At 44.6% G+C, this 22,339-nt stretch overlaps 1 protein-coding gene across 1 annotated transcript in view; it reads right to left on the reverse strand.

Annotated features, from left to right (window-relative positions):
- HnRNP-K (Heterogeneous nuclear ribonucleoprotein K) overlaps nt 1-22,339 on the reverse strand; it is a 58,586-nt gene that overhangs the window by 31,938 nt on the left and 4,309 nt on the right. Inside the window, exons 3-5 of the mRNA XM_089072272.1 lie at nt 11,778-11,893; nt 8,771-8,827; nt 4,475-4,518 (exon numbers count right to left, since the gene is read on the reverse strand). Coding sequence (XP_088928398.1) covers nt 4,475-4,518; nt 8,771-8,827; nt 11,778-11,888 — 212 coding nt within the window. The 5' untranslated portion in view covers nt 11,889-11,893. The remainder of the gene's footprint in view (nt 1-4,474; nt 4,519-8,770; nt 8,828-11,777; nt 11,894-22,339) is intronic.

A 22,339-nucleotide genomic window follows, 5' to 3' on the forward strand; every position in this document is an offset into this window, starting at 1 on the left:
TCTCCCTCCCCTCCCCCGTCCCCCTCCCTCCCCTCCCCCCATGCCAATCGAATAGAAAGTAATTAAATGCGCGCGGGTCGATCGGAGCTGGATGTACGTACAGTGCATCGCGTTTGATCGCGCGCTCGGCGACATTACGAATGTTCATCGTATCGAACGCCTGTTCCGAGGAATGTCGGACTCGAATCGGACAAAGTTACAACGGCATCGGCACTCAATGATAACATCGCGCGCGATGATGCACATTTGCGCATTGTGCAAGTCGATAAAAATTTAGCGGCAGCCATGTATCGCGCTCGATATTCGGACACCGCGCGCGGCTAACGGTGTTGCGCTACGAAATTAATTTCGAACGCGGATGCGCGACCACCCGATTAACATCCGGTTGGTTCTTCGTTAACCAACCGTTGCAGCACGCATCGGTGGATTTCCCGATTAGCTTCGCGATTAGGACGCCGTAAAAGAATATATATTTTTTTTTTTTTTTTTTTTTTTTTTACAACAAGCTGGCAACGTACGGTATCGGTAGATTACCGAATGTCCGTCGAAGAGTCGCCGTAAATCTTTAGCCGCTTGATAAATCCGACCCCGCCGACTGCATCTCGCAGAAATTACGAACGTCACTAGGGCGTTGAAATTTATTGCGTTACGAAGACATCCGGCCTCCGAGCGTACGACGCGTACCGCCAGCAGTTTCGTCACGTACGAGAGCCGACGGCTTGCGAAAATCGTGTTGGGATCGCGTGCAATCGCGGCGCCACGGCGATCGACCGTAAGCTCGGACTAGATTCGGCCTCACCGTATTTTCCCGACCTACATCCATTCGACCGCAATCGTATCGCGCGATCAGAACGATCGCGTTTACGGCCGTACGTCCCCATCGGGGCGAATTACGCGTCATGGAAAACACCGCCGGTAATACGCACGCCGGTCCAATTGCACCGATAGCGGACAATACCGATTCTCTTCCTCCTCGGCCGAATCGTCGTCGCTCGATAAAACGGAGAGAATACGGCGAGATACAGGGACGAGAGACTCGAACAGCGCGCGTCTTCCTTCTCTTAACGTCACTCCCGTATAAAAGCGTATAATTTGTCTCTCGGCGGACCCGAGAGCCCCGAAGTGCTCCGTTGTTTTGCTACGAAATTGGTAATTCCTTCCTCTCGAATTACGATAATCGGAAGATATGGAATTGATTGGCGGTTTACTTTATTTTTCTTCCCCTTTTCTTTATTCGGTTATTCCATACACATTCGGGGTTTTGAAAAGGAGAACGACGGGTATTCGGGTGACCCTTTCCCTATGCGATCCTGAAGAAACGCGCCAAGAATTCCCGCTATCGAGAACAAACGCGGAACAACTTTCCGAGACGACGATCGGCACGAATCCATCCCCGGCAAATATGAGGAAATAGACGAAAAGAGTCCGTCTCTCCTCGCCTTTCCGCTCCTCTTTCCCGTTCCTCGTCGTCCACTTCCGTTCTACTTTCTCGTTGTAACGCGTTCCGAAGCCACGTATCTTCCACTCGACTGGATATACGTATCACGTAAGTTCCGCACGCGCTCTTTTTGACGTTCTATCGATTCTATCCGCGGGAGAAGCATCCGATTGACGATTTAACCCGTGAGTATTCGCGCTCTTGACGAAAAAAAGAAAAAAAAAGAAAAAAAAAGAAAAAAAACGATCGCTTTCCTGCGCAACGTGATTGCGCAGACGTCACCTTGCGACTTTGGCTAGCTTCGTTTCGTGTTTAAAGATGCAAATGTTTGTTATATGTTAATTTATTAATTTATTCGCATACGCGCGCCCTTAGGGATTTTCCCCTAGCCAGCGGCGTTTCTCAAACGATTGGCGAAAGCTGCCATCACCCGTTACTTTTCCTACTTAGCCCAGTTTGAGGACAAAACAAGACGGTTACACCGATCAACTTCGGCAATGAAAAACGACAATCCCGATTAAGGGAGTCGAAACTGAGACGTGTAACTCGACGCAAGTTGATCAGTGCGATGTTTTCTAGAGAAACTCCGAAACGATGGATCACAGTGTTATAATACAGATAGCTACGGGGTTGGCTGGTCGAAAGTCATCCCTTCGAGAATCGCAGGAGACGCACGTATATTCGCGAACGGCGAGTTCATATTATGGCGTTTGATGTTGCTACGCGACAGAAAGAGAAAGAGAATACTATCGGCGATCAGAAATCTCCTTGGCATATAAAATGTTGAAGGGCACTCGACAATTCTAAGGTGAATATTTTATAGGTGAATATTTTATAGGGACCGCAGTTTTATGGGACGCGTAGAAAAAATATATCTGTTCGACCATTCTTCACGCGATATCAGAGAGTAATCGAGTAACAATATTGATTGTATTAAAAAAAAAAAAAAAAAATGAGAATTATATTTAAAAGAAGTTTTTAAACGAACCGACAATATTGACTTCTGAAATTGTCTCAAACGTTTGCTTCTGCTTGTCCGATTGGCGTTATATCGCGACGGTAGTAATTGCGCAAATTGTTCCAGGGATCGTTCTCGACTTCGAAGTACTTTATCACGACGAAATTCCCAGCCGGATCAGTACAGTCTCGGATGAAAATCGCATTAAGGGCATCGAGGAGCTTCGCCGTCGGTGATAAAAAAATTTATTGCCATCCCAGGACGAAGATAAATTTCCCGGTAATACCTGCGTTCGTACGCGCGCCGCGCGACATACTTTCTTGAGAGAGGAAGACGACAGTCGAGTGTGCGAATTGAGGTGTAATATATAGTAATCGCCAATAATCGACCACGATGATGTGAACGATCAAGTATAACCGGTGCAAATTATTAAAATATCTTTCTGAGGGTACTCGGAATAAACGCGCGCGCGCGCGCGCGCGCGCTAAAGATCCACAACGCAAAATGACGGTAATGACTTTCGACTTGACAAGTTAATTAATCACGTTGGAGGACTTACAACGGAACAATTATCTATCGGGCCGAAATATCTCTAAAGAGTGAAGGTATTTTGTCGCGTTGAAAGAAAGTATTAGCTTCAACTACGAAAAGGAAAGATATTCTAAGTTTATCATTACGACGTTTCAAAATTTGGCTCTCGTCTTTGATTCCGAAATAGAAAACGTATCTCGACATTTCTCTTTCACGAACACTCACTTAACATTACGTTTGGCTTTTCAACGCGATAACAACACCTTGAATCGTAACCCTTAACACTGAGCCGGCCTTACGGCCACGTGCGTCACATACCACATATTAGCTTCCGTGTTAGCCACATATTACACAAACACCGTTTAAAACATATCCCGACATCGTACGTGTGTGTATAAACGTGTGTGGGTGTCGAGTGATATCGCACACGTCTTATTGTGTGGCGCTTACGCAGGAGAAACCAACAAATAACAAATTATACGAGAAAAAAGGAAGATGTGAAAGAGAAAGAGAAATAAGTGAACTCGTATGTGCGGTTAGATCAGCGAAATCTTTGTACGCAGAGCACGCTGGTCATACATAAGATACACAAATCCGTGAAATGGATGCACGCGAGTGCTACACACGTATTCGAAAACTTTAGGGAAAAAGATATATATTCTTCTACGTGTCCTCGCGTCGTTTCTACAAAAGAATCCAAATCACGAAATTGCCGGCGACACGTTCTCTCCGAAATAATTTTTCTTTTTTCCGTTGCACAATTAAACAGAACAAATTAAATCAATTTCTTCAACGAATAATCTTGCGGGAGACGCGACGCGCGAGAGATTCATCACGAACGATTCGTGCGATCGTACGCGGCGATGGTAGGTGCATCGTAGGCACATGTTGAATTGCGGCTTTTACTCGTAAAATCATCGGTTTTTTACCTGAAGGCGAAAAGCAGCTTTTAAGAAGCTATTTAAGCTAACAGAATATCGCGTAGATTTTCACAGTGTCGAGATCGCGACAATAAAAAAGAAGACTTTAACAAAAATAAAACTTAAAATTATTATGTTCCGTGAGAACGTTACGGAATATTTTTGAAACATTTGTCTGCTTTCTTCCAATATATCCCATGCGACACAGTCAAGAGGACACGCATAAGAGATAAAATGTGAAAAACGAAAAGAAAAAAACGTAAAAGAATACGAAAATAAATAACGAAAGTGTCGAATGGATGATTGCCGCGTTAACACGTAATATGTCAATAAAATAAAAATATGATATCACGAAAAAAACAGACAGATTAATAGAAATAAACAAGTGGACAGACAGATAGAAAGACAGATTTTCTAGACAGATAAACAGATAATTAGATAGAAGAAGAGAAAGAAGAATAGTAATAGTAGTAGCACAATAGATTATGAAAGAGATGAAAAGAGTAGTGGTGTATATAGAGTATACAGAAAATAGATTCGTTGCTCTCGCCGCAGGCGTCTTAATAGGTACCTCGTAATTAGAGACAAAGAAAAATAAGAACATTAAGTAGTGGTGTTGGTCATTACCGTTCGGGTCCGGGGCAATCGGGTACAATGATTGAGGCTTTGTACTGTCGATTGGGCCATGGTGGTTGGTGGTTGGTTCATTGGTGGTTGGTTGGTGGTTGTTGTCGATTGTTGGTAGGGTCGTGGTGGTCCATTTGCCGATCGAGTCGGGGTCCGTCGTTCCGGGCAGGGCAACGGCAGGGCAACGGCAGGGCAACGCCAGGGGGGCAACGCCGGGGTTGGGGCGGGGCCAGGGCACAAACCATCAACCAAGTTAGACATCACGTCTGACGGCTGGATTAATTCGCGGCTTAACCTCCTAACCCGCTTTTTCCACCCGCACTCCGCTCTCTCCACGTCCACAACCCCTCCCCATTCCCTTATTCTGTCCCTCCTAACCCTTCCCTCCCTTCCTCTCACCTTCACGACCGGCTGCGAGGGGGGGGGGGGGGGCGAGAAAAATATTGGCATGGAAAAATGAGGTCGAGTAACGAGAATCGCGTGAGAACGAATACTTCGTATTCTTACATAAGAACTACGGCACGTTTTTTTGCATTCGATAAGCTTACAAGAGTATTCGATTTAAACTTCAAGTCCGGTGAGAATGGCTGATTTTTTTCACGATCGTAATATAATTGGCGAGAGTTCGCCAAGTTACGGCCGCGAATTCCCTCTTTGAGGAAGTGCTTAGTCAGCCAGACATACTTGTATCATCTCGGCAAAGACCGCGCGGATGGTATCGCTGTTCTACCCACCCTCCCCCTTTCCTCTTTTCTCTGTCCCGAAGCCATTAAGAATTCTGAAGGCGTACTCGAATAATTTTCCCCTCCCCCACGGCACGGCACTTAATTGACGTCGCTCTACAGCGATCCGGAGAATATTTCAATTGCTAACGAAGTGCGCTAAACGCCGTTAATCAAGCAAGTTTTTAATCTTTAAAACGAAGAGATCTATTAACCATCCCATGTAACTTGCAGGTGAGCCCGGCACGTAAAACTGATAACCGAAAAGTTTTATCGACGCGAGCTTAAAATATCCGCGACGACATCCGCGTGGACATCGAGATGGACGCTGCGACCAGCTCTGCGAGTTTTGTAATTCGCGTGAATGAAAATAACTTTGCCGTCCATTTGCCGATACGCGAACAAAAAGATCATTGCAATAAATTCCGAGCATCTCCCCAAAAGAATACGTAACTTATTATCTATCGAAACACGATACATTTCACCCGTTCAATTTGTCGCACGAGCGAAGGCGATGTTCTCGTGCGCGCGATTTTCCAATATTTTTCTACACACGACCGAAACAGCTCTTTAACGTCTATGTCGCTCATGGAGTTTACGTAACGTCCGCGCTCGAACGATGAAACTCCATAAAGCGATGGGGGACTTCGCGTAAGAAGGATAAAAAATCGCCAGGAGGGCAACGCGAGCTAAAAGTGAATCGCTAACAGATCCTTTCTGGTGATTCCCTCGAATACAGCACTCTTCGGAAACAACGATTAGCGCATTGTGCAAAGTGTATTTATCGAGCAAAGTAAACTCGAGACTGGAGCTTCCGATATCTTATCGAATTAAATGATCCTTTCAAGCTAGCCAAGATAATTGAATATCCATTATTACACCGATAATCGCGCCGCTTCATTTGCTTTAGCCGGCGGTGTAACTCGCATTGATTAAGAACAAAAATTGGCTAGTAACGTGAATAATAAAATCAATCTGATTATATATAAATCAATCTGATCAATCTGAAGATTTGTATTTCTATTTCAAGATATCTTTCACGTTTATAATAGAATCTGTTCGAGTCGTCTCGCAATAATTCAACGCTAAGAAAATTCCTCGTTAATTCGTCGCTTCCCAAGGTGCTGTATCCAATTTTTTATCTTAGGGACACGCAGCCGCGTGGAATTTATTCTACTGGTGTCTACTGACTTGGTCTTTCCGCTTGTGTCGGAAGACTGCGGCATGATTCACCGAAAGAAGAATGCGTTTTGTTGGCAGATATCACGGCATCGGGCATCGGAGAGAGCCGATTCACTCGAACGAGGAATGTGCGTGTACACGGAACATTTTCGACGAACTGGACGTGCTTCATCCGTCGGACGTGTCAAAATCCATGGCGGAGGTCCCCGAATGATATGCCACAACATTACGAGCGCACATTTACGCGATTAACGCGAGAGACCCTGTGTCCCACCCCCCAAAAGTGCACTTTAACATCGCAGCTCGATACGACGGCTGAAACTGCGCACTCGAAAGCCCCGTTGAAACTAAGACTAAGGAGAGACGTAGTGATGCGAAATTCTTTTCCGATTCTTGAAAAATCGATTATTTTGAAACAATAAATAATCGATTTTTTTTTAATCTTGATTCTTATTGAATCGATTTCCTTCTTTAAAGAATCGATTCTTTGATTCTCATTTCATATTATTAAATAAGATTTTTGAATTTTGTTTTGAAATTTCTCTAATTTTTTCAATTTCTTTTCTCGTTATTACATTAACCAAATTTTCCTCGCTTTTCCAAAAAGTAGCAGCTTTAAAAGTGTGTTTTCACCTGACGCTGGATTTTAGGGTCAAACTAAATCACATGATCAAAATTAAACAGAATAGTGAAATCTGAATGATCATTTTTGATCACATGATCTGAGTTTGACGCTAAAATTCAGCACCATAGCGTCAGGTCAGCCTAAGAGAATCAATTTTTTTTTTGTAATCGATGCATCGATTCTAAAAATCAATTCGGTAAAAAGAAAAAAATCGAATGTCAGAATCGATTCTTTCAAATTTTCGCATCACTAGAGAGATGGTTAATGCGAGTAACATAATGGTTTAATCGTAGTCGCGGAATTCATTGAATTACGGGCACACATACGATACGAAGAACATTGATTACGGCGTAATCCCCCTTCAGCTTGCTATAGCAACGGAGATGATTTTATCGATACACCGTCACGGAACATCGACGTTACGTTTAAGTTACGACAAATTATTTGACATGTGGCAAAACCGGCAGACATCCTTTCCAGAAAAAATCCTATTTCCTAATGAATTTGAACAACGCTGATGTCTGCCAATTTTGCCAATAATCAATCGTGATAATTCGTCGTTACGTCATCTCGTCGAAGACTTCCGTGGATGGTCGCTAATTGGCTGTGAATTGATTGTGAGTCACCACGCTAACAGAGAGCACTCTTATCCGCGAAATCTTGAGATGTACTCATTCATGTACTCATTTGGTTCGAGCAGGGCAAGGAATCCCGCTTGTCGCTTGTTAAAACACGATCGAGAGATTCCTGACGCGCGGTCTGGCGTGACGTTAACGTAAAAAATAACGTGACGTATCGACCGTCGGGCGCGCGTCAAGGCGAGAGGACTCGTCCACGTCGACCTCTCCTCTCCGTCGAAATAACAAACAGAACGAGTTCTTTCGCCATTGATCATCGCGAGTGTGCAGAAAATTTCGCGCGTCGCTCTTGAAATATGGCGCGAGGATAAAATCGGAACGAGGCGAGGGGCCGATCGTGGCTTCCTCGCAACCGAGAAGGTAACGAATGTCTCATGAAACATTGATGTGAATGTACAACGCGAAATGCACGGGAGACGAGGAAAGCATCCCGCCTGTCGAGGAACCAAATGCATAATGAAGCTCGTACGGATACGGGGTGTCTTTGGAGAACGGGAGACGAGCGCCCGGCGAAACAAATTCTCGCAACAAAGCCTTCTGTGCGCAGCTCCCATGCCTCGCTCTTGACACAAATTACATGAATCTTCGTATCAACCCTTTACCGCGTGCCATAATTATATAAACTAATAATTATATAAACTGTAATTATTTTAGTTTCAAACGAAGTTGAAAGGCTTCGGGGAGCTAAAAGGTTAATTATGTTACGGGCACTCGTGTCATCGATCCATAGACAGTGCGCAAGAAAAGTAAAATGCAAGCCGCGCGTCTTTGATCAATAAAGCGATCGAGCTAATCGCCGGGGAAAAAAAAATCAACAAAACGAAACAAAAATGACTCTCAATCAACTGAAAATCCGATATATATATATATATATATAATTAAAATTAAACGTAAACGTACAATTAGAAGATTGTAAAAATGCATCGTTTTGTAATACACAAAGAAGCGTGCATTAGAACACGATTTCAAAGCTGTTCTTACAATCTTCCGCTTGATTGCTTGTGCGATCCTTGTCTTTCGCTATCTCTCTTGTTCTTGCTCCCAGCGAGGAACTTTACGAGAGACGATAGACAAAGACAGGACGAAATTACAACGAAAGTACGACAAGTCGAAGCTCGCAAAAGCTTACCTGACTTCTGAGTTTTGTGATGTTCTGGCCACCCTTGCCGATTATCGAACCGGCAACCTGTAACAGAGAGATAAAGAAGTTTAGCTTGAATAAATAATGGTTATAAGGTAAAATAATCTCTCCAAGATATTTTCGAAGAGAAATCGCAGATCTCGAAGGAAGTGACGGTAAGTTGATAATTATAAATATTTGATATCTATATTTCCGCCGAGGATTAGGTAGATTATAAGGCTGGTGTATATCCGGGTAATCTTCTCTTAGCTTTGTAACGTATTAATTAAATAGATATCTTCCGTCGAGGGGCGTAACGCCCTCGACAGATATTTAATTTACGGCAAATATTTAATAAGCGAAAAATCTGGAAGTGAGATAATCCACCTCGCAGCACAAAGAAGATGAAATACGGAAATTCCGTTCTTCCGTCGTCACGAGTCCCGTGCATCAACATTTCGCTTTCTCCAGACCCGTCTGATGCCCACGATAAAAGGAGCCTCACGTCCACCTCTAGTTAGGCTTTTAATTTCATCGCTACACGGACTTCCGGCACGTGTCCGATGCCGCCGAGAAGACATGACCGCTCGTTTCTTGCAAAACTTGCATGATTATAATTCCATATTCCACGAATTTTTATGAATTCGTTACGCCGCGGATGTTTCATATCACAGCCGGTTACGCCTGTTACGACAGAGCCATCGCGTTCCGACAGTTAATTAAATAAGTCATAATTTACACATTGTCTGGCAATTAATACTTTCTCCTTGGCGAGAAGGCGTACTTCGCTCCGCGCGAGCATATTATGAACATATTAGAAACGCAGGAATGCGTTATCGATGATGCGTTCATCTTCCGTTTGAAAAATATGAATTCGCAAACAGAAAAAAAATCGGAAGAAATTCCCCGAGACATCTCGTCGACGCGCACGCAGAAATTCTCGGCAAGTTTCTCCAAGAACGCGACGGATTTAGCAACTTCTCGTGAAGGTCGGGGTACCCTATCGGCAACGTTTATAGGCAGTGGGGGCGTCCCTGACACAACGCCGTGTACCAATGACGGCACGCGATGATATCGTCGATTACGTGGCTGGAGATTCGATCGCGATCAAGCGCGACGAACGCTCGTTCATACTCGGCCGATCGGATCGCAATAAGGCGTCCTCGCGGCATCGATTAAGTCGTCGCACGCATCGGAGCACACCAAAGCTCAAAGCTCGACGTAGCGCATACATCGCTGCTGTCGTCCATTACGAAATTAACAGGCGCGATCGCCGCTCCAGGGCCGTTCGCGATGATGTCACGTGCCGCTTTAAGGCCAAAACCGTCGCGAGTCGCGTAGCACCCTGCGATGAGCGAGAATTTCAAATTTGCGAGTTTTTTTTTTTTTTCCTTCCCTCGTTCGTCATCAGCTGGCGATCTGCGATGATTAAGGAAGACTCGCAGTCGCGAGTCGTGACTTCCTTCACGCGCACGCGCACCAGATCATTATCCGTACCGTATCATTTCACGCGACGTTGGCTTTTTTCGGACGTTCGCGTGCCGGCGCACGATGACGGCGCGCCTATCTGCGCGGCTCCCTCGATTAATCATTCAATTCAATTAAGCTTATTAGCGTGCGCGAGGCGCAAGCGGTTTACAGAATTATGCTAAAGGCAACAACGAGCCGGAATGATATTGATCGATAATTGGACAGTCTCGCGTCGCGAAGCTCGCGAAGTTGGACGCCACCAAGCCCGATGAATCAAGTCCAAAAATATCGATGTATATTTATCGAAGAAAATATGTATCGAGTAGGGAAAAAAAAATATCGTTCGTCGGTTTGATCGGTCTGTAGAAATGTTTCGCGATAGAATCTTCATCGACATCCTCCTTCGAAAATACGTCGGACAAAGGAAGCGTAAGAAAACGAGTGCTTTACTGCTCCCTTCGATATTCTCAATGCTACAATCAATCACTACCGAGCGAAAGGAGAGGTACAGATAGACCTCGATTCACAATATTACTTCTCTCCCGATGCCCTCGAAAGCGGGCGGCGGCGGCTGTAATCGCGATGTTCGCCTCCTGCGTCTTATTGTATCGCGGAGGAAATGGTGGCGCAAGAAAATATCCGCCCAGTCGAGAAACATCCGGTCTGGCGATATGTCGGCGATAGAGAGGGAACACGAAGGTAACTTGGATGCCGAGAGAGAGGCGCGGCTTGCCCTGAACGGCCGGCAGAGACGACGGCATTTTTCGTCGATCCGCCGAAACTCCCGAGATCTCGACGTTCATAGAAAATTCGCAGAAGAGTGTGTTTCCCGCGCGGGGGGAAGAAAGCAGCCGAGAGAGAAACCGATAACGGTCTGCCGAGCGTGGTGACAATGACCGGAAGAGAACCGACTGTTTCCGAACGATGAAAACGGACGGAGGTGGTTTCGTGCCGCGCGTATGGGAACTCGCTTTATCGCACTCCCATTCGCGCGGAATGCAACGGCGAAAAGAGCCAGGCCGAGCACGCGTGACTGAAAAATACAGTGATACCTAGTGGCGAAGCACGTGGGAAGCGCGTCCGACCCGCCTATCCATGCATTGTGCACCGAAACGCATATTTACACGTCCGTCAAAGAGACGGAGATATTGCCAATCATCGACGTTTCCGATCCGGGACAAATCCGTTTTCATTTTAAACAAAGAACGTTAATCAGACGCCAGGGCAAAGCAATGTCGCGTCCGCGAAAATAGATGGAAAAGGCAAATGCGATTTTGTTCTCGAGTCGTGTTGTCCGTCTTTTAAGGCTCACTTGGATTCGCGTTATTTTTGTCAATTCAGGCCAAAATTCTGTTAATATGTAAAATATTTGCGGAATCAGAACGTGTACATACGTAAAGAAAATATATGTTAAAATATATCGATCAAAGTACGCGACGTATCAAATTATAGATAGAATTTCAGCCTGAAATCTGACGTGAATTACAGTGAGTTATGCACGCCAATTTCGCAATACCGCAAGCATATCGATCGATACGACACTCACCTTACTCGGGATGAGAAGACGAAGCTCATCGTCACCCTGTCGATAGCGCTTGTGGGGACTTGTTGGACCCCCGGAACCTGTCATAGCGCCAGCCTCGGCTTCTCTCTTCATTATTCCTGAAACAGGCAAATGAGGGATCTCTCCTTAGAAAATATGCGTCTCGCATCGCGAAATTTGCCTCGGGAATGAAAACAATGAAATCGACCTAAGCGTAATCGGGCACGCGACTTGTATCATAATTTCGTACATGATCTTCGTGGGGACAAAACAGAACTTGTCGTTGAAATTGTGACGCATAAATCTGAGATGAATGAACAAACGCCACCGGTCCAGTTGACGGTCGCGTGGCCATCGCGACTTCCTTGATTAAAACGCCGGATAAGCGTGATAAAAGACGGCGAATGTACGCATGTCGCGGCTCGTAAAACGACTTTCCCACCATCGCCATCGGGCATCATTAAGGCGAACGAAGCGATTTAACAGACAATAAATTACGATGCTGCGTGTACACGGTCCATCCAGTTTCATAAAGCGTGCTATCCGTGCTATACGGATTTATGTGCCCACAACGTATTTCGCGAAAACAGATCGATGTCTCGCCCGCGAGAGAGAGAGAGAGAGAGAGAGAGAGAGAGAGAGAGAGAGAGAAAGTGTGGCTCTTTTGAACATATTACAGTAAAAGAAATTTATAAAATATTTAATAAAGAAATATATAAGATATTAATATTCTCAAGCTTGAGCGTACTAATATATAATACGTCTTAACAAGGAAAATGCATCGTTTGAACGAAGTTAACGGCAAGTGCACGTAAAAAATGTCTGGGAAATGATAAATTCTCGGCGGGATTAGAATTTAATTATTTCTACTTTCGGGCGGCAATTGTCCTAAAGTAGAAGTGACAATTAATTGTTCGTCGGTCGCGCGATAATTCTTTCCTACGTGCGTCGTCGGTACCTTTGCAAAGTGCGCACCACCGAAGATTCATTACACAATTTAGTTCTTCCAAGTGACCGTGAATGCCGGTGCCTCAATATTAACCTCTCGATTTCTTTTCCGAGACACGATTACATACATCGATTTTCGTTCGCCAACACGTTAAACTCTCGTAACATCCAATACCTGGCGAACGAGCGCGTCGACAATAAATTAAGACAATCCCTTGAAAGTTCCAAAGCTTGTGCTTTTTTTATACCTTATAATATAAATCCAATAAATTGTTTTCTCCACCTGAGGAGACTAGAAATTCCGTTCAGACAAACACGATATATCCTCCGATTTACTCCCTCGGGATCGTAATTATATATTACCAACGTTCCTACGAATGAGAATCGAGAATTTGCCAAAATCAATAGAGATTATGTATTTAAATTGACACAGTAATCGCTGTTTATCAGCTCACCAATCCAGAATGTTTAATGTAACACGATTGAACTGCGAATAATTAATTACATAATCAGTCCGTTTGATCGAAGAACGGTGAGGCTAACCGCACAATGGCGCTCATTGTTCTCCGGTAATAACACACACGGATCCTCACGGTATCCTCGTGACACTGCGACCGCATAAGCTTTGTTAACTAAATTTACAGGCTTCCGATACGGACAGACGGCCATCCGCTCAGAAATTTCCGTCCCGCGGGAAGATTCGCGATTCCACGGAAACGTCTCTCTGTGGGAGAGAAAAGGCGAAAACGGGGACGCGTAACGCGCCGGAATCGCCGACTTCCATTTGTCGGCTGCGCCGCGATAGCGCGCGTTTAGCATAGAAATCGCGATGACACGCATGGCATACGGAAACATACCTGGCAATGGGAACGCCGTAATATAAGGTTACTGGACAGTTACTGGGAGAATGCAGAGACTCGCGGCGCATATTTCTAACGAGGCGACGCGTTAAGCGTGAGTGCATGTCTCAATATCGTTGCGTCGCATCGTGACGTGTCCTTTTCAATAAGCGTTCTGTCTTCGATGCAAATCGGGAACGCTTCGTGGTGCGTATGCGTATGTCCTTGGTTTGATTTTTCCTTTCTTTTACGCTCTAAAGCCCGCGGTTTTACGAAGCTGACTCCGTTTCACGTATGTAAAATCACGTTTAATTTCGTTTGCTTTCGATCCGAAAGTGCAGATAGGCTCCGCGCACGGAGTCCAACTATTTAACAGTTTCCTGAACAATTTCCGAATTAACTTTTCCCTTCCGATTCTGCACGCCTCCGTGGAGCGTGGCGTAACGTTAATTGCGGTTTTAAATCCGTGACGTGGCAGTAAAGCGCACTCTTTGTACTCGGCGCAGATATGCAAACCAAATATGCAAACGAAACGACGCGCGGCCTTAACTGGGTCGTACCTCCGTCGTACTCGAAACCGAAGCTGATTATGAACGCACGCGATCACAATGACGAAAGAGCTAAGCTGACTTGGCTTTAATTGTCCTCTCGTTGATTATCGGACGATCGTAATAGCAATAAAGAGCGCGTACAAGTCAAACGTTTTGACGGATAATACCTGGTGGCGAGATAATTGATCGAGCTGTTTGCAACAAAATAATTTTTGTTTTATTTAATAATTTCGAAATAGACGCGGAAAACATTTCGCCTGATAAATATCCAGATAACAATAAGTATAAGATAACGTGGAAGAAACTCTCTCCCCGAACAGCGCAATTTCCGTACTCCTATTTTACAAGTGCAACAAACGGAATTATTTTTATAGCTGCGTTAAAGCGAGCATCTTCTCGCGCTTTCGGAGTTTGGTCAGATGATTTGCAGGACCGCGAGAAACGCTGCGAGGGATTCAGTGGCAATTATTTTCTTGCCGCGGGAGGGTTGTAGCGTGGCCTCCGTGGCAAGGGAAGATCGAGGATATGACCCGGGGTTAATAACAATGTCGACGGGAGACGCAAATGGAAATTAAAGCGACACGGCGGCATCTAGATGCCGCATGTTGCATACGCACGCGACGAAAAAGCGGGACGGCGAGAATCGATACCGTCACCGAGTAGATACCGACACGTCACGTTAATAACTTGCCGCAACGATTTCGTGGCGAAAGGGCACTCCTCCGATATGCGGTTGACTTATCCCTTACTCTTCTTTCGCGTTACGATGCGCCGAGAATAACTCGACTACGGAACGAATAAAAATATCTCTAATAAAGATTAAAAATCCGTTGTGAAACTATCAACCAAGGCCATCGCCGACGAAGTTGAGATTACCCTCCAAGATGCGAAACACTTAATGTCGCTGATATCAAGATGCATGTGTCGAGTTCTTAAATATTTCTAGAAATTAATTAAGACATTTCGTATATGTATGAAATGTTTTTTAATTAATTTTTCACATCTTAGAGGATAATTTCAACTTGTACACAACGGATTTTTAATCTGCATTAGAGATATTTTTGTTCGTCTCGAGTTATTTTATATATATATATATATATATATATATATATATATATATATATATATATCGTTCGTTATATGTATGTGTAGTGTTTGAGAATACTTAAAGTATTTAATAAAATAGCTGTGTATTATGCAAGCGTCGTTTATACAAAATTATATTTTTTTAGTTCAAGTCTACAGTGTGGCCATCGATTCACGACGGGTGCGTGACCGCGCTTTTCGTGACAGGGGCCAAAAAGGTCTCCTCGCTGTACTTCCCAAAGGCAAAGCAGGTTTCAACCAATCAAGCCTCATCATGGTCGCGCAAGAGAAATCGAATGACGAAATAATAGAGGGTGCACGTGACGGTCGATCATATATACGCATGCGTGTTGTCTCGTTTGTACGCAAAAAGAAAAAGTAAGTACAGAGAAGAGGGAGAAGGAGAGAGAGACAGAAAGAGACAGACAGAGAGAGAGAGAGAGAGAGAGAGAGAGAGAGAGAGAAGGAAAAAAACAACAGAGACGGCGGGCGGCAAGGCACGTGAGAGGGGGATGGAAAAAAGGGCGCCGCACAGTCTGTGATGGCAGTGGCGTGAGGCGCCTGGAAGTCCACTCTCGGTAGGAGTGCAGCGACTAACTAGTCCATAACCAGTCCGCACGCTAGTCCATAAGTGATATATTGGCACGTGAGACAAGAAGAAACCGGCGAGACCGGAGGCGGTTCGACCGGCGACCGAGGAAAGAGGGCAATTAACTCGCCGATGCGCGCGAGCACTCCATTTCGATAATACGATCATTATGCGAAATTGAACCCCTATCAGACGCGCCTTTCGTTTCTTGGCAATTCGATGTTCGATTGGGCCTAGCTGATTGATTTACGACGAGCTTACACAGTCTCATCCGCGAGCTCTTCGATATCTTCCGTCCAATGCAGTAATTTGTACATATATAGTAAATAATTTTATTGAAATTAAAATATCGTTTTCAAGGCGCGCTATGAAAAACAATCTTTTGATATGTTACGATGAAAGCTTTTTCGTGTACTAAATGCACATCATCTATTAGTCGAGCACCCTCGAAACTTCCAATTTAGAGTTACTATCCAACCCATCGACCAAGTCTGGCACGGATGTAACGTTACACATGCTCTTCAACCACGTATCACGAACTACGGTCAATTAAAACAAGTAGATACCATACTATGTAACATGATTAACCAAAGTACCGTTAAAGTTTCGTGGTAAAGCATACCAGGCGAAATGTAACCAGTTTGACGTTACATCAGCATACTCGTGCTTTTGCTCGCTGTACGCATGTTCGAATTTATGCAAACGACTTATCTTTCCGTCAAAAGACCGGAAAGAGCAACGAGGAAAGGAAGAGAGAGAGAGAGAGAGAGAGAGAGAGAGAGAGAGAGAGAGAGAGAGAGAGAGAAGGGTTGTCTGTGATGAACCGAGGGAGTACTGAGGGTTGTACCAGGAATATCGGCGGAAGTTAAGCGACCGACCGAACTATTTCAATTTTCCCGAAAGTTCGATGAAAGAGAGGAGCACAAGTACCAGTCGCGTCGTTTGTATTCGTGACAGGAGCCGCTTCTCCGGAGAGCGGATAATAGTGTTCCGTAGTTATATACTGTCCAAGTAATTATTTCGTCGCCGCGCAGACGGCGAATAATTGCGGTGGAGACGCCGACGCTGGCAATCCCGGCGTCGTGGAAATTGAGCGACGCGCAGGTCGTCGCGAAAAGTATCGAATATCGGAATACCTTCGTTCATTCAATATTTTACATGAGAAATATATGCCGCGATATATCCGTTCGCTCTCGTTTCCCGAAAGTCACGATAAGGGAGGCGAAATTTCAAGTCCGAGAGCATTTTTGGGAAAAAATGTCGAGTTGAAAAAAGAACAAGAAAATACCTGCGCGCATTTCTTTTCCAGTCGAGTTCAGAAAACGCGGAGAATCGAGACGCGAGACAGAAATGCGAGGGATTGAGAAAAGTTTGCGCGTGGTGGTTTACAAACGACGGGTCGTCGCGGACGAGGAAAAGCGTCGTAAAAGGGAAAAAAGGAGGGAGGGGGAGCGGATCCTGGAGCGGAAAGGAACCTCGGTGGTTGGTACGCGCTCGTATAAAGCCGGGGGTCCATAGACCGGACAGTGGAGCCCCATAAATCCAAGTCGCCGTTGCAACGAAAGAAGCTTGTTTACCGTTTTTGTGCTCGAACCTCTCTCTCTCATCTGGCTTCTCCTTTCACTCCGCGCGCGTGCGTTTCCCGCCATCGCGGCCCTCTTCCTGTTTCCTACCTCGGCCCCCCCAACGTCGATTCCCACCGGGGAACTCTTGTAATTTCGTAAACTGCCCCGATCGCATTATATCCGTGCGATCGATTTATTCCTGATCTACAAGTCAAGGACTGGCTATACCTCGAATATGATACGTCCTCGCATGAAGACGAAGACGTCGCGAATAGAATATTTATTTCTTGTCGTATAAAGAGGAGCGTTTGGAGCATCTCCAACGTCGTGCATCGTTTATAAATAAAAAAAAAAAAAAGTATTTCGAGACGAAAATATCTTCTTTCTCGACGCGACGATTATGTAAGGTAAGTCATTCTACAGTTCGACTCGTTTTATTCTCCAACGATCGCCATTTTCTCGAGATTGACGAGAAATGTTGGAGATACCCGAGAACTCGTCATCTATTTACAAAAAAGGCATTTGCGTTTCGATAAGTAGCGGAGTGCGGATGGATCGAGGCGGAAGTTGCGAGGCAGAAATTGCCAGGTTGGTGTGGAGAAAAAAGAAAAGGGGGGGGATTGGCCAGTGCCATAAACGCGACGACGGACGTAATGTATCGGCGCTGGTGAGCAGGCGATGTACATAAAAAGCGATATACCAGCGCGCGCTGTTCGCGGTTCGAAGTACCGTAAACCTCGGTCGTCGGAACGAGAGGCACATTTCCTGTTTTTCCCGCGGTGTTCTTGCGGCTTTCGGCTCCGCACGATGGCTCTTCATAGACGATACCTTCAGACTTATCATCCACGGCGACCAGCGGCGATCAGCGCTGCTCACCGCTCAGCGTTTTCTCATCGTGGTCCAAATTATTCCCCCCCTCCCCTGACTACCCTTTCTAATTTGCTCGCTCAAATGTTGTAAAACGATAATTTTTACGGGGCTTTTTCCTGATAAAAAAAAAAAAAAAAAAAAAAAAGTCACCTACGTAAATGGTGTGCCATGTAGACGATGCGCTAAAGATCACTCCCATTATTTTTTTAAACTTTAATGCGCGACGAAAATATAATAACGGCAAAAGCTCGACAGAAGAGCGAGAAACGCGTTAAATGAATCGCGCACGTTTTATCGATTGAAACTCACGGCAGGTAAAAGGAGTTTGTTTAACGTCGTTCTATTAAGTATCCGTTTCTCTCCGGATATCTCGCGATCGATCCTCTTCCTACAAGGAAGAGTTTCCTTATCACTGTTTTGTCAATTACCACGAAAAGTACTACATCGATTCCTCGATTAACCCTCACATTGTACACTTTCCAAATAAACCCTGATTAAATTAAAGCGTTAAATCCCACAGCTATTTTTCAGAAGTCCCTGAGAGAGAGAGAGAGAGAGAGAGAGAGAGAGAGAGAGAGAGATCGCTAATGAATTGCATGAACGAGGCATATAATACATCGGTTGAACATTATTAAGCACAAGATAAAATCGATCGTTCAGGCGCGACGAGCAGCACGACTGCACGGAAATCAGCATGAATATGGATGAACGTTGCATATGTGCGCATACTTTGCTCATGATCGCGCGGCCGAGCATAATGTTCGACTTGAGAGCGAACGAAAGGGGAGGAGGGGGGGGGTCCAGGGGGAAAGGGATGGAGGAAGGGAGAGCAGTCGGCGGGACTGGCAGGTGAACGCTGCGAGATTATTGGCCGAGACTAAGCGGAGTTGGCTTAGAAATTCGACGTTTGACGTCAGTATATGAGAGACGCGTCTGCTAATGTACGCGTCGCGCCCCATTCGCTCCTCGGGGACTCCGAAATAGAATGATTAACGTCGCCGAACGCCTGTAAAATTCGATACCCGGTATGCGTGTGAGACGTTCCCATTTTGCTTAGGAAAGACTCTTACGGTACGCGGAGTTGGCCGACACGCGCTACGCGAGCTGCCTACGAAATATGCCCGAAGAGAAATATGTCTGAAGAAATATGCAAAGTACGGGCAGAAGACGAGAAGAAGATTGGAAAGCCGGAAGAGTCCGCCCGGATAGACGTGGCTGCGTGGTAATAACGTGGCCAAATAGAGAGTTCTCCAAAGTCCGCGAAAGAGAAGCTAGCGTTAAAATACGTCGAATTTGATGGTAAAGATACACGATCTATTTGCGACTGACTATCTCTGTATCGGAATTCTCTGTATCTGTGCGAGGTACCTGATGGTAAAGTCGCAGAACGCTCGAGACTGCAGAGTTCACAATACCTATGTCGATAGACATACATCGGTGGAACTTGAACGTTGCTCGGACATCAAAGAACAAGTCGACGATTAAATGATGGGCGATGGTTGCAGTACGAATGTTATATGCGCGCACACAGATACAAAGATGTATCCCCCCTCCTCTCTCTCTCTCTCTCTATACAAGATTTCACGCTAATATGTACGTTGGACAAAGATACATTTCACTGTCGGTGACCTATTTACAGTATTTAGATACAGATCATTTTAATAGGATTGTCCCTTTTGTACTTGATATAAATCGAATTAAGTTTTGTGCCGGCCAATACTGGCGAGGCGGCTCAGACCAACCATATAATATAATATAATAACGCCTTAAGAATAGAATAATTTAAGAAGAATAATTAAATATTAATTTATTATATAATCATATATATATATATATATATTATTATGAATATTATTGAATTATTATTTATTAATGTACATTATTTTATTTCATTATGTATTGCTACATAACTCAAATTTTAAATATTAATATTAAATTAACAATAAAATTAAATATGCCGTATATACAATGGATGGTCAGTTTGTTTCAAGAAAATGCAATAAAATACTGAAAATCAATATCGTATATCGTTGAAAGCACTTAACACGAATATATCGCCTCTGTGCAATTTGAAAATTATTTTTATTTCGATGCCCGTGTAATCATTCTGGGTAATATTAATCGATACCCATTAGAGAATATGTAAAAAAAAAATGTTACTTTAGACCTTTACTAAAATAATAAAAAATTTACTTTGTGCTGTCAACAGGATCCATCTATCTTTGGATCGCATCTACCTTTCGAAAAACTAAACTACAGGAATCGATCGGCGAGCACGCGTTTCTGGGGCTGGCGATCCAATTATTTCCATAAGGCGAGCATCTAACGAGCTTCCATGTTCCACGTGCATTCCCATCCGTTCGTCCACCCATCCATCCAGCCATCTAGCCATCTAGCCATCCATCCATCCATCCATCCTCCGCCCATCCATCCGTCCGTCTGTCCATCTATCCATCTGTTCATTCGTTCGTCCAGTCGGCCAAGCTTAAAATTAGACTATGAAACGAACAAGCCGGAAGCGAACAAGACCGAGCGAGCACCAAATTTATTTAGCGTGAGTGTGAATTCCATTCCCGTATGCACAAATTCATTCATCTGACCGGCCGAGATGCTTCTCTCTTCCGGCCGTCAATTGCCGCGATAATTTCGCTGAAACGTGAAAAACACGCCCGGCGAAGATCATTTGGATAAATATTGCTCTAGGTTGGCGTCTCGGTGAACGGTCGGCACGTGAACGGATGATGGTGCCCGGCAGAAAAGTCCAAGCTTTCATTCCGACAGCCAGAAGTTGTGCATGTTGGCCAGAAAGTAATTATTTGCCCGTACGCATATTGTTCAACGTTTCGGAATTGCGCGTGCGCGCGCGCGCGCGCGCGCGCTCTCTCTCTCGCTACACTTCGTTACGGACATTTTGTTTAGACCGCCCTTGATTAATATTACGTAATATTATGTTGCGTTTTCGGACGAGAACAAATTTTACGATGATGTCTGGCGTTAATTACGCCAGAGGCGTTGTTTGCAGAGATTTCCGTGGTAATGGTGATAAATTTGTAAACACGAATGGTGAATTTGTACCGTGCGGAATATTTCGTAAGTTTTGTTCTGCGAAACTTACCGTGTCTCCATAATTTATCGGTCCTTATTTCTCTAGCCGAAATCATTTCGGTACGACGCGATGTAAGTACTCTTGTTAAAGCTATTATATATCAGAATCGTTATTCGGTAAAAGTCAACACTTTGGCGGCACGACATCGATTTCGACATTTCGAGAGGCGCCACGTATCAAGGAAATAAAATTCACCGGCCAAAATGCGATAGAGGCGAAATGAGATGACGGTTAAAGGATTAACAGTTGACCTCTGACGTATTCTTCGCTACAATGTAAATCGTAAATAGCGAGTGTAAAAGAAAATCATTAGTCCGCCACGCCTGTGAAAACGTGTCAAAGCTAACAACAACCTAGTTATCGTTGAACAAGGGTAGTAATTAGTCGAGAAACGCAAGCACTCCTTAAAGCCAGGGGTCATTTAGATCGCGATTGTCGCGCGGCATAACAATGGAGAAAGAAAAGAAGAAAGCTCATAAGATTATCAACCAACCGAGTTTCACCAATCTCGATCTCCTAGCAAAATTGGTTCGCGGTCTACGTGGCGAATTTACACCGTCTCACTTCTAAGTGCAGAAATGCACTAAATGTGCTAAACGTACCTCTTCTTTATCAGATATTTGAGATTTCGAAATAACAGCGCGATCGAGTTACGGAAACATCGCAAGACCGCCAAGTGCCATTGTTCGCGTTTGCTGATTTCACCATAAGGACTGATTCATTCAGCGCCGCGTCAACCATCGCGTTTCGTAGCATTAGGTTAACCCTTTGCGGTCTACCCGACTCGACACAGTGGTTTATGACAATCGCGTATATAGGGAACACGTATAAAAGGGATCGCATCGCGAATAAATGTGTTTGAGATGGTTTCACGTATCTGCGGGAGAGTATCGCGATCTCGAGTAAATACGAAATAACGTTGCCGCGCGAGACAAAATGTACGACGATGCGTGATTTTTAATCTCCGCGGGGCCATTTGTTTTCACTGCTTCGTATTTCAGCGGGCCCGGG

The sequence above is a fragment of the Pogonomyrmex barbatus genome, unplaced genomic scaffold (genome assembly GCF_055798465.1).
Source record: "Pogonomyrmex barbatus isolate J1 unplaced genomic scaffold, ASM5579846v1 scaffold13, whole genome shotgun sequence".
Taxonomy (NCBI): Eukaryota; Metazoa; Arthropoda; class Insecta; order Hymenoptera; family Formicidae; genus Pogonomyrmex; species Pogonomyrmex barbatus.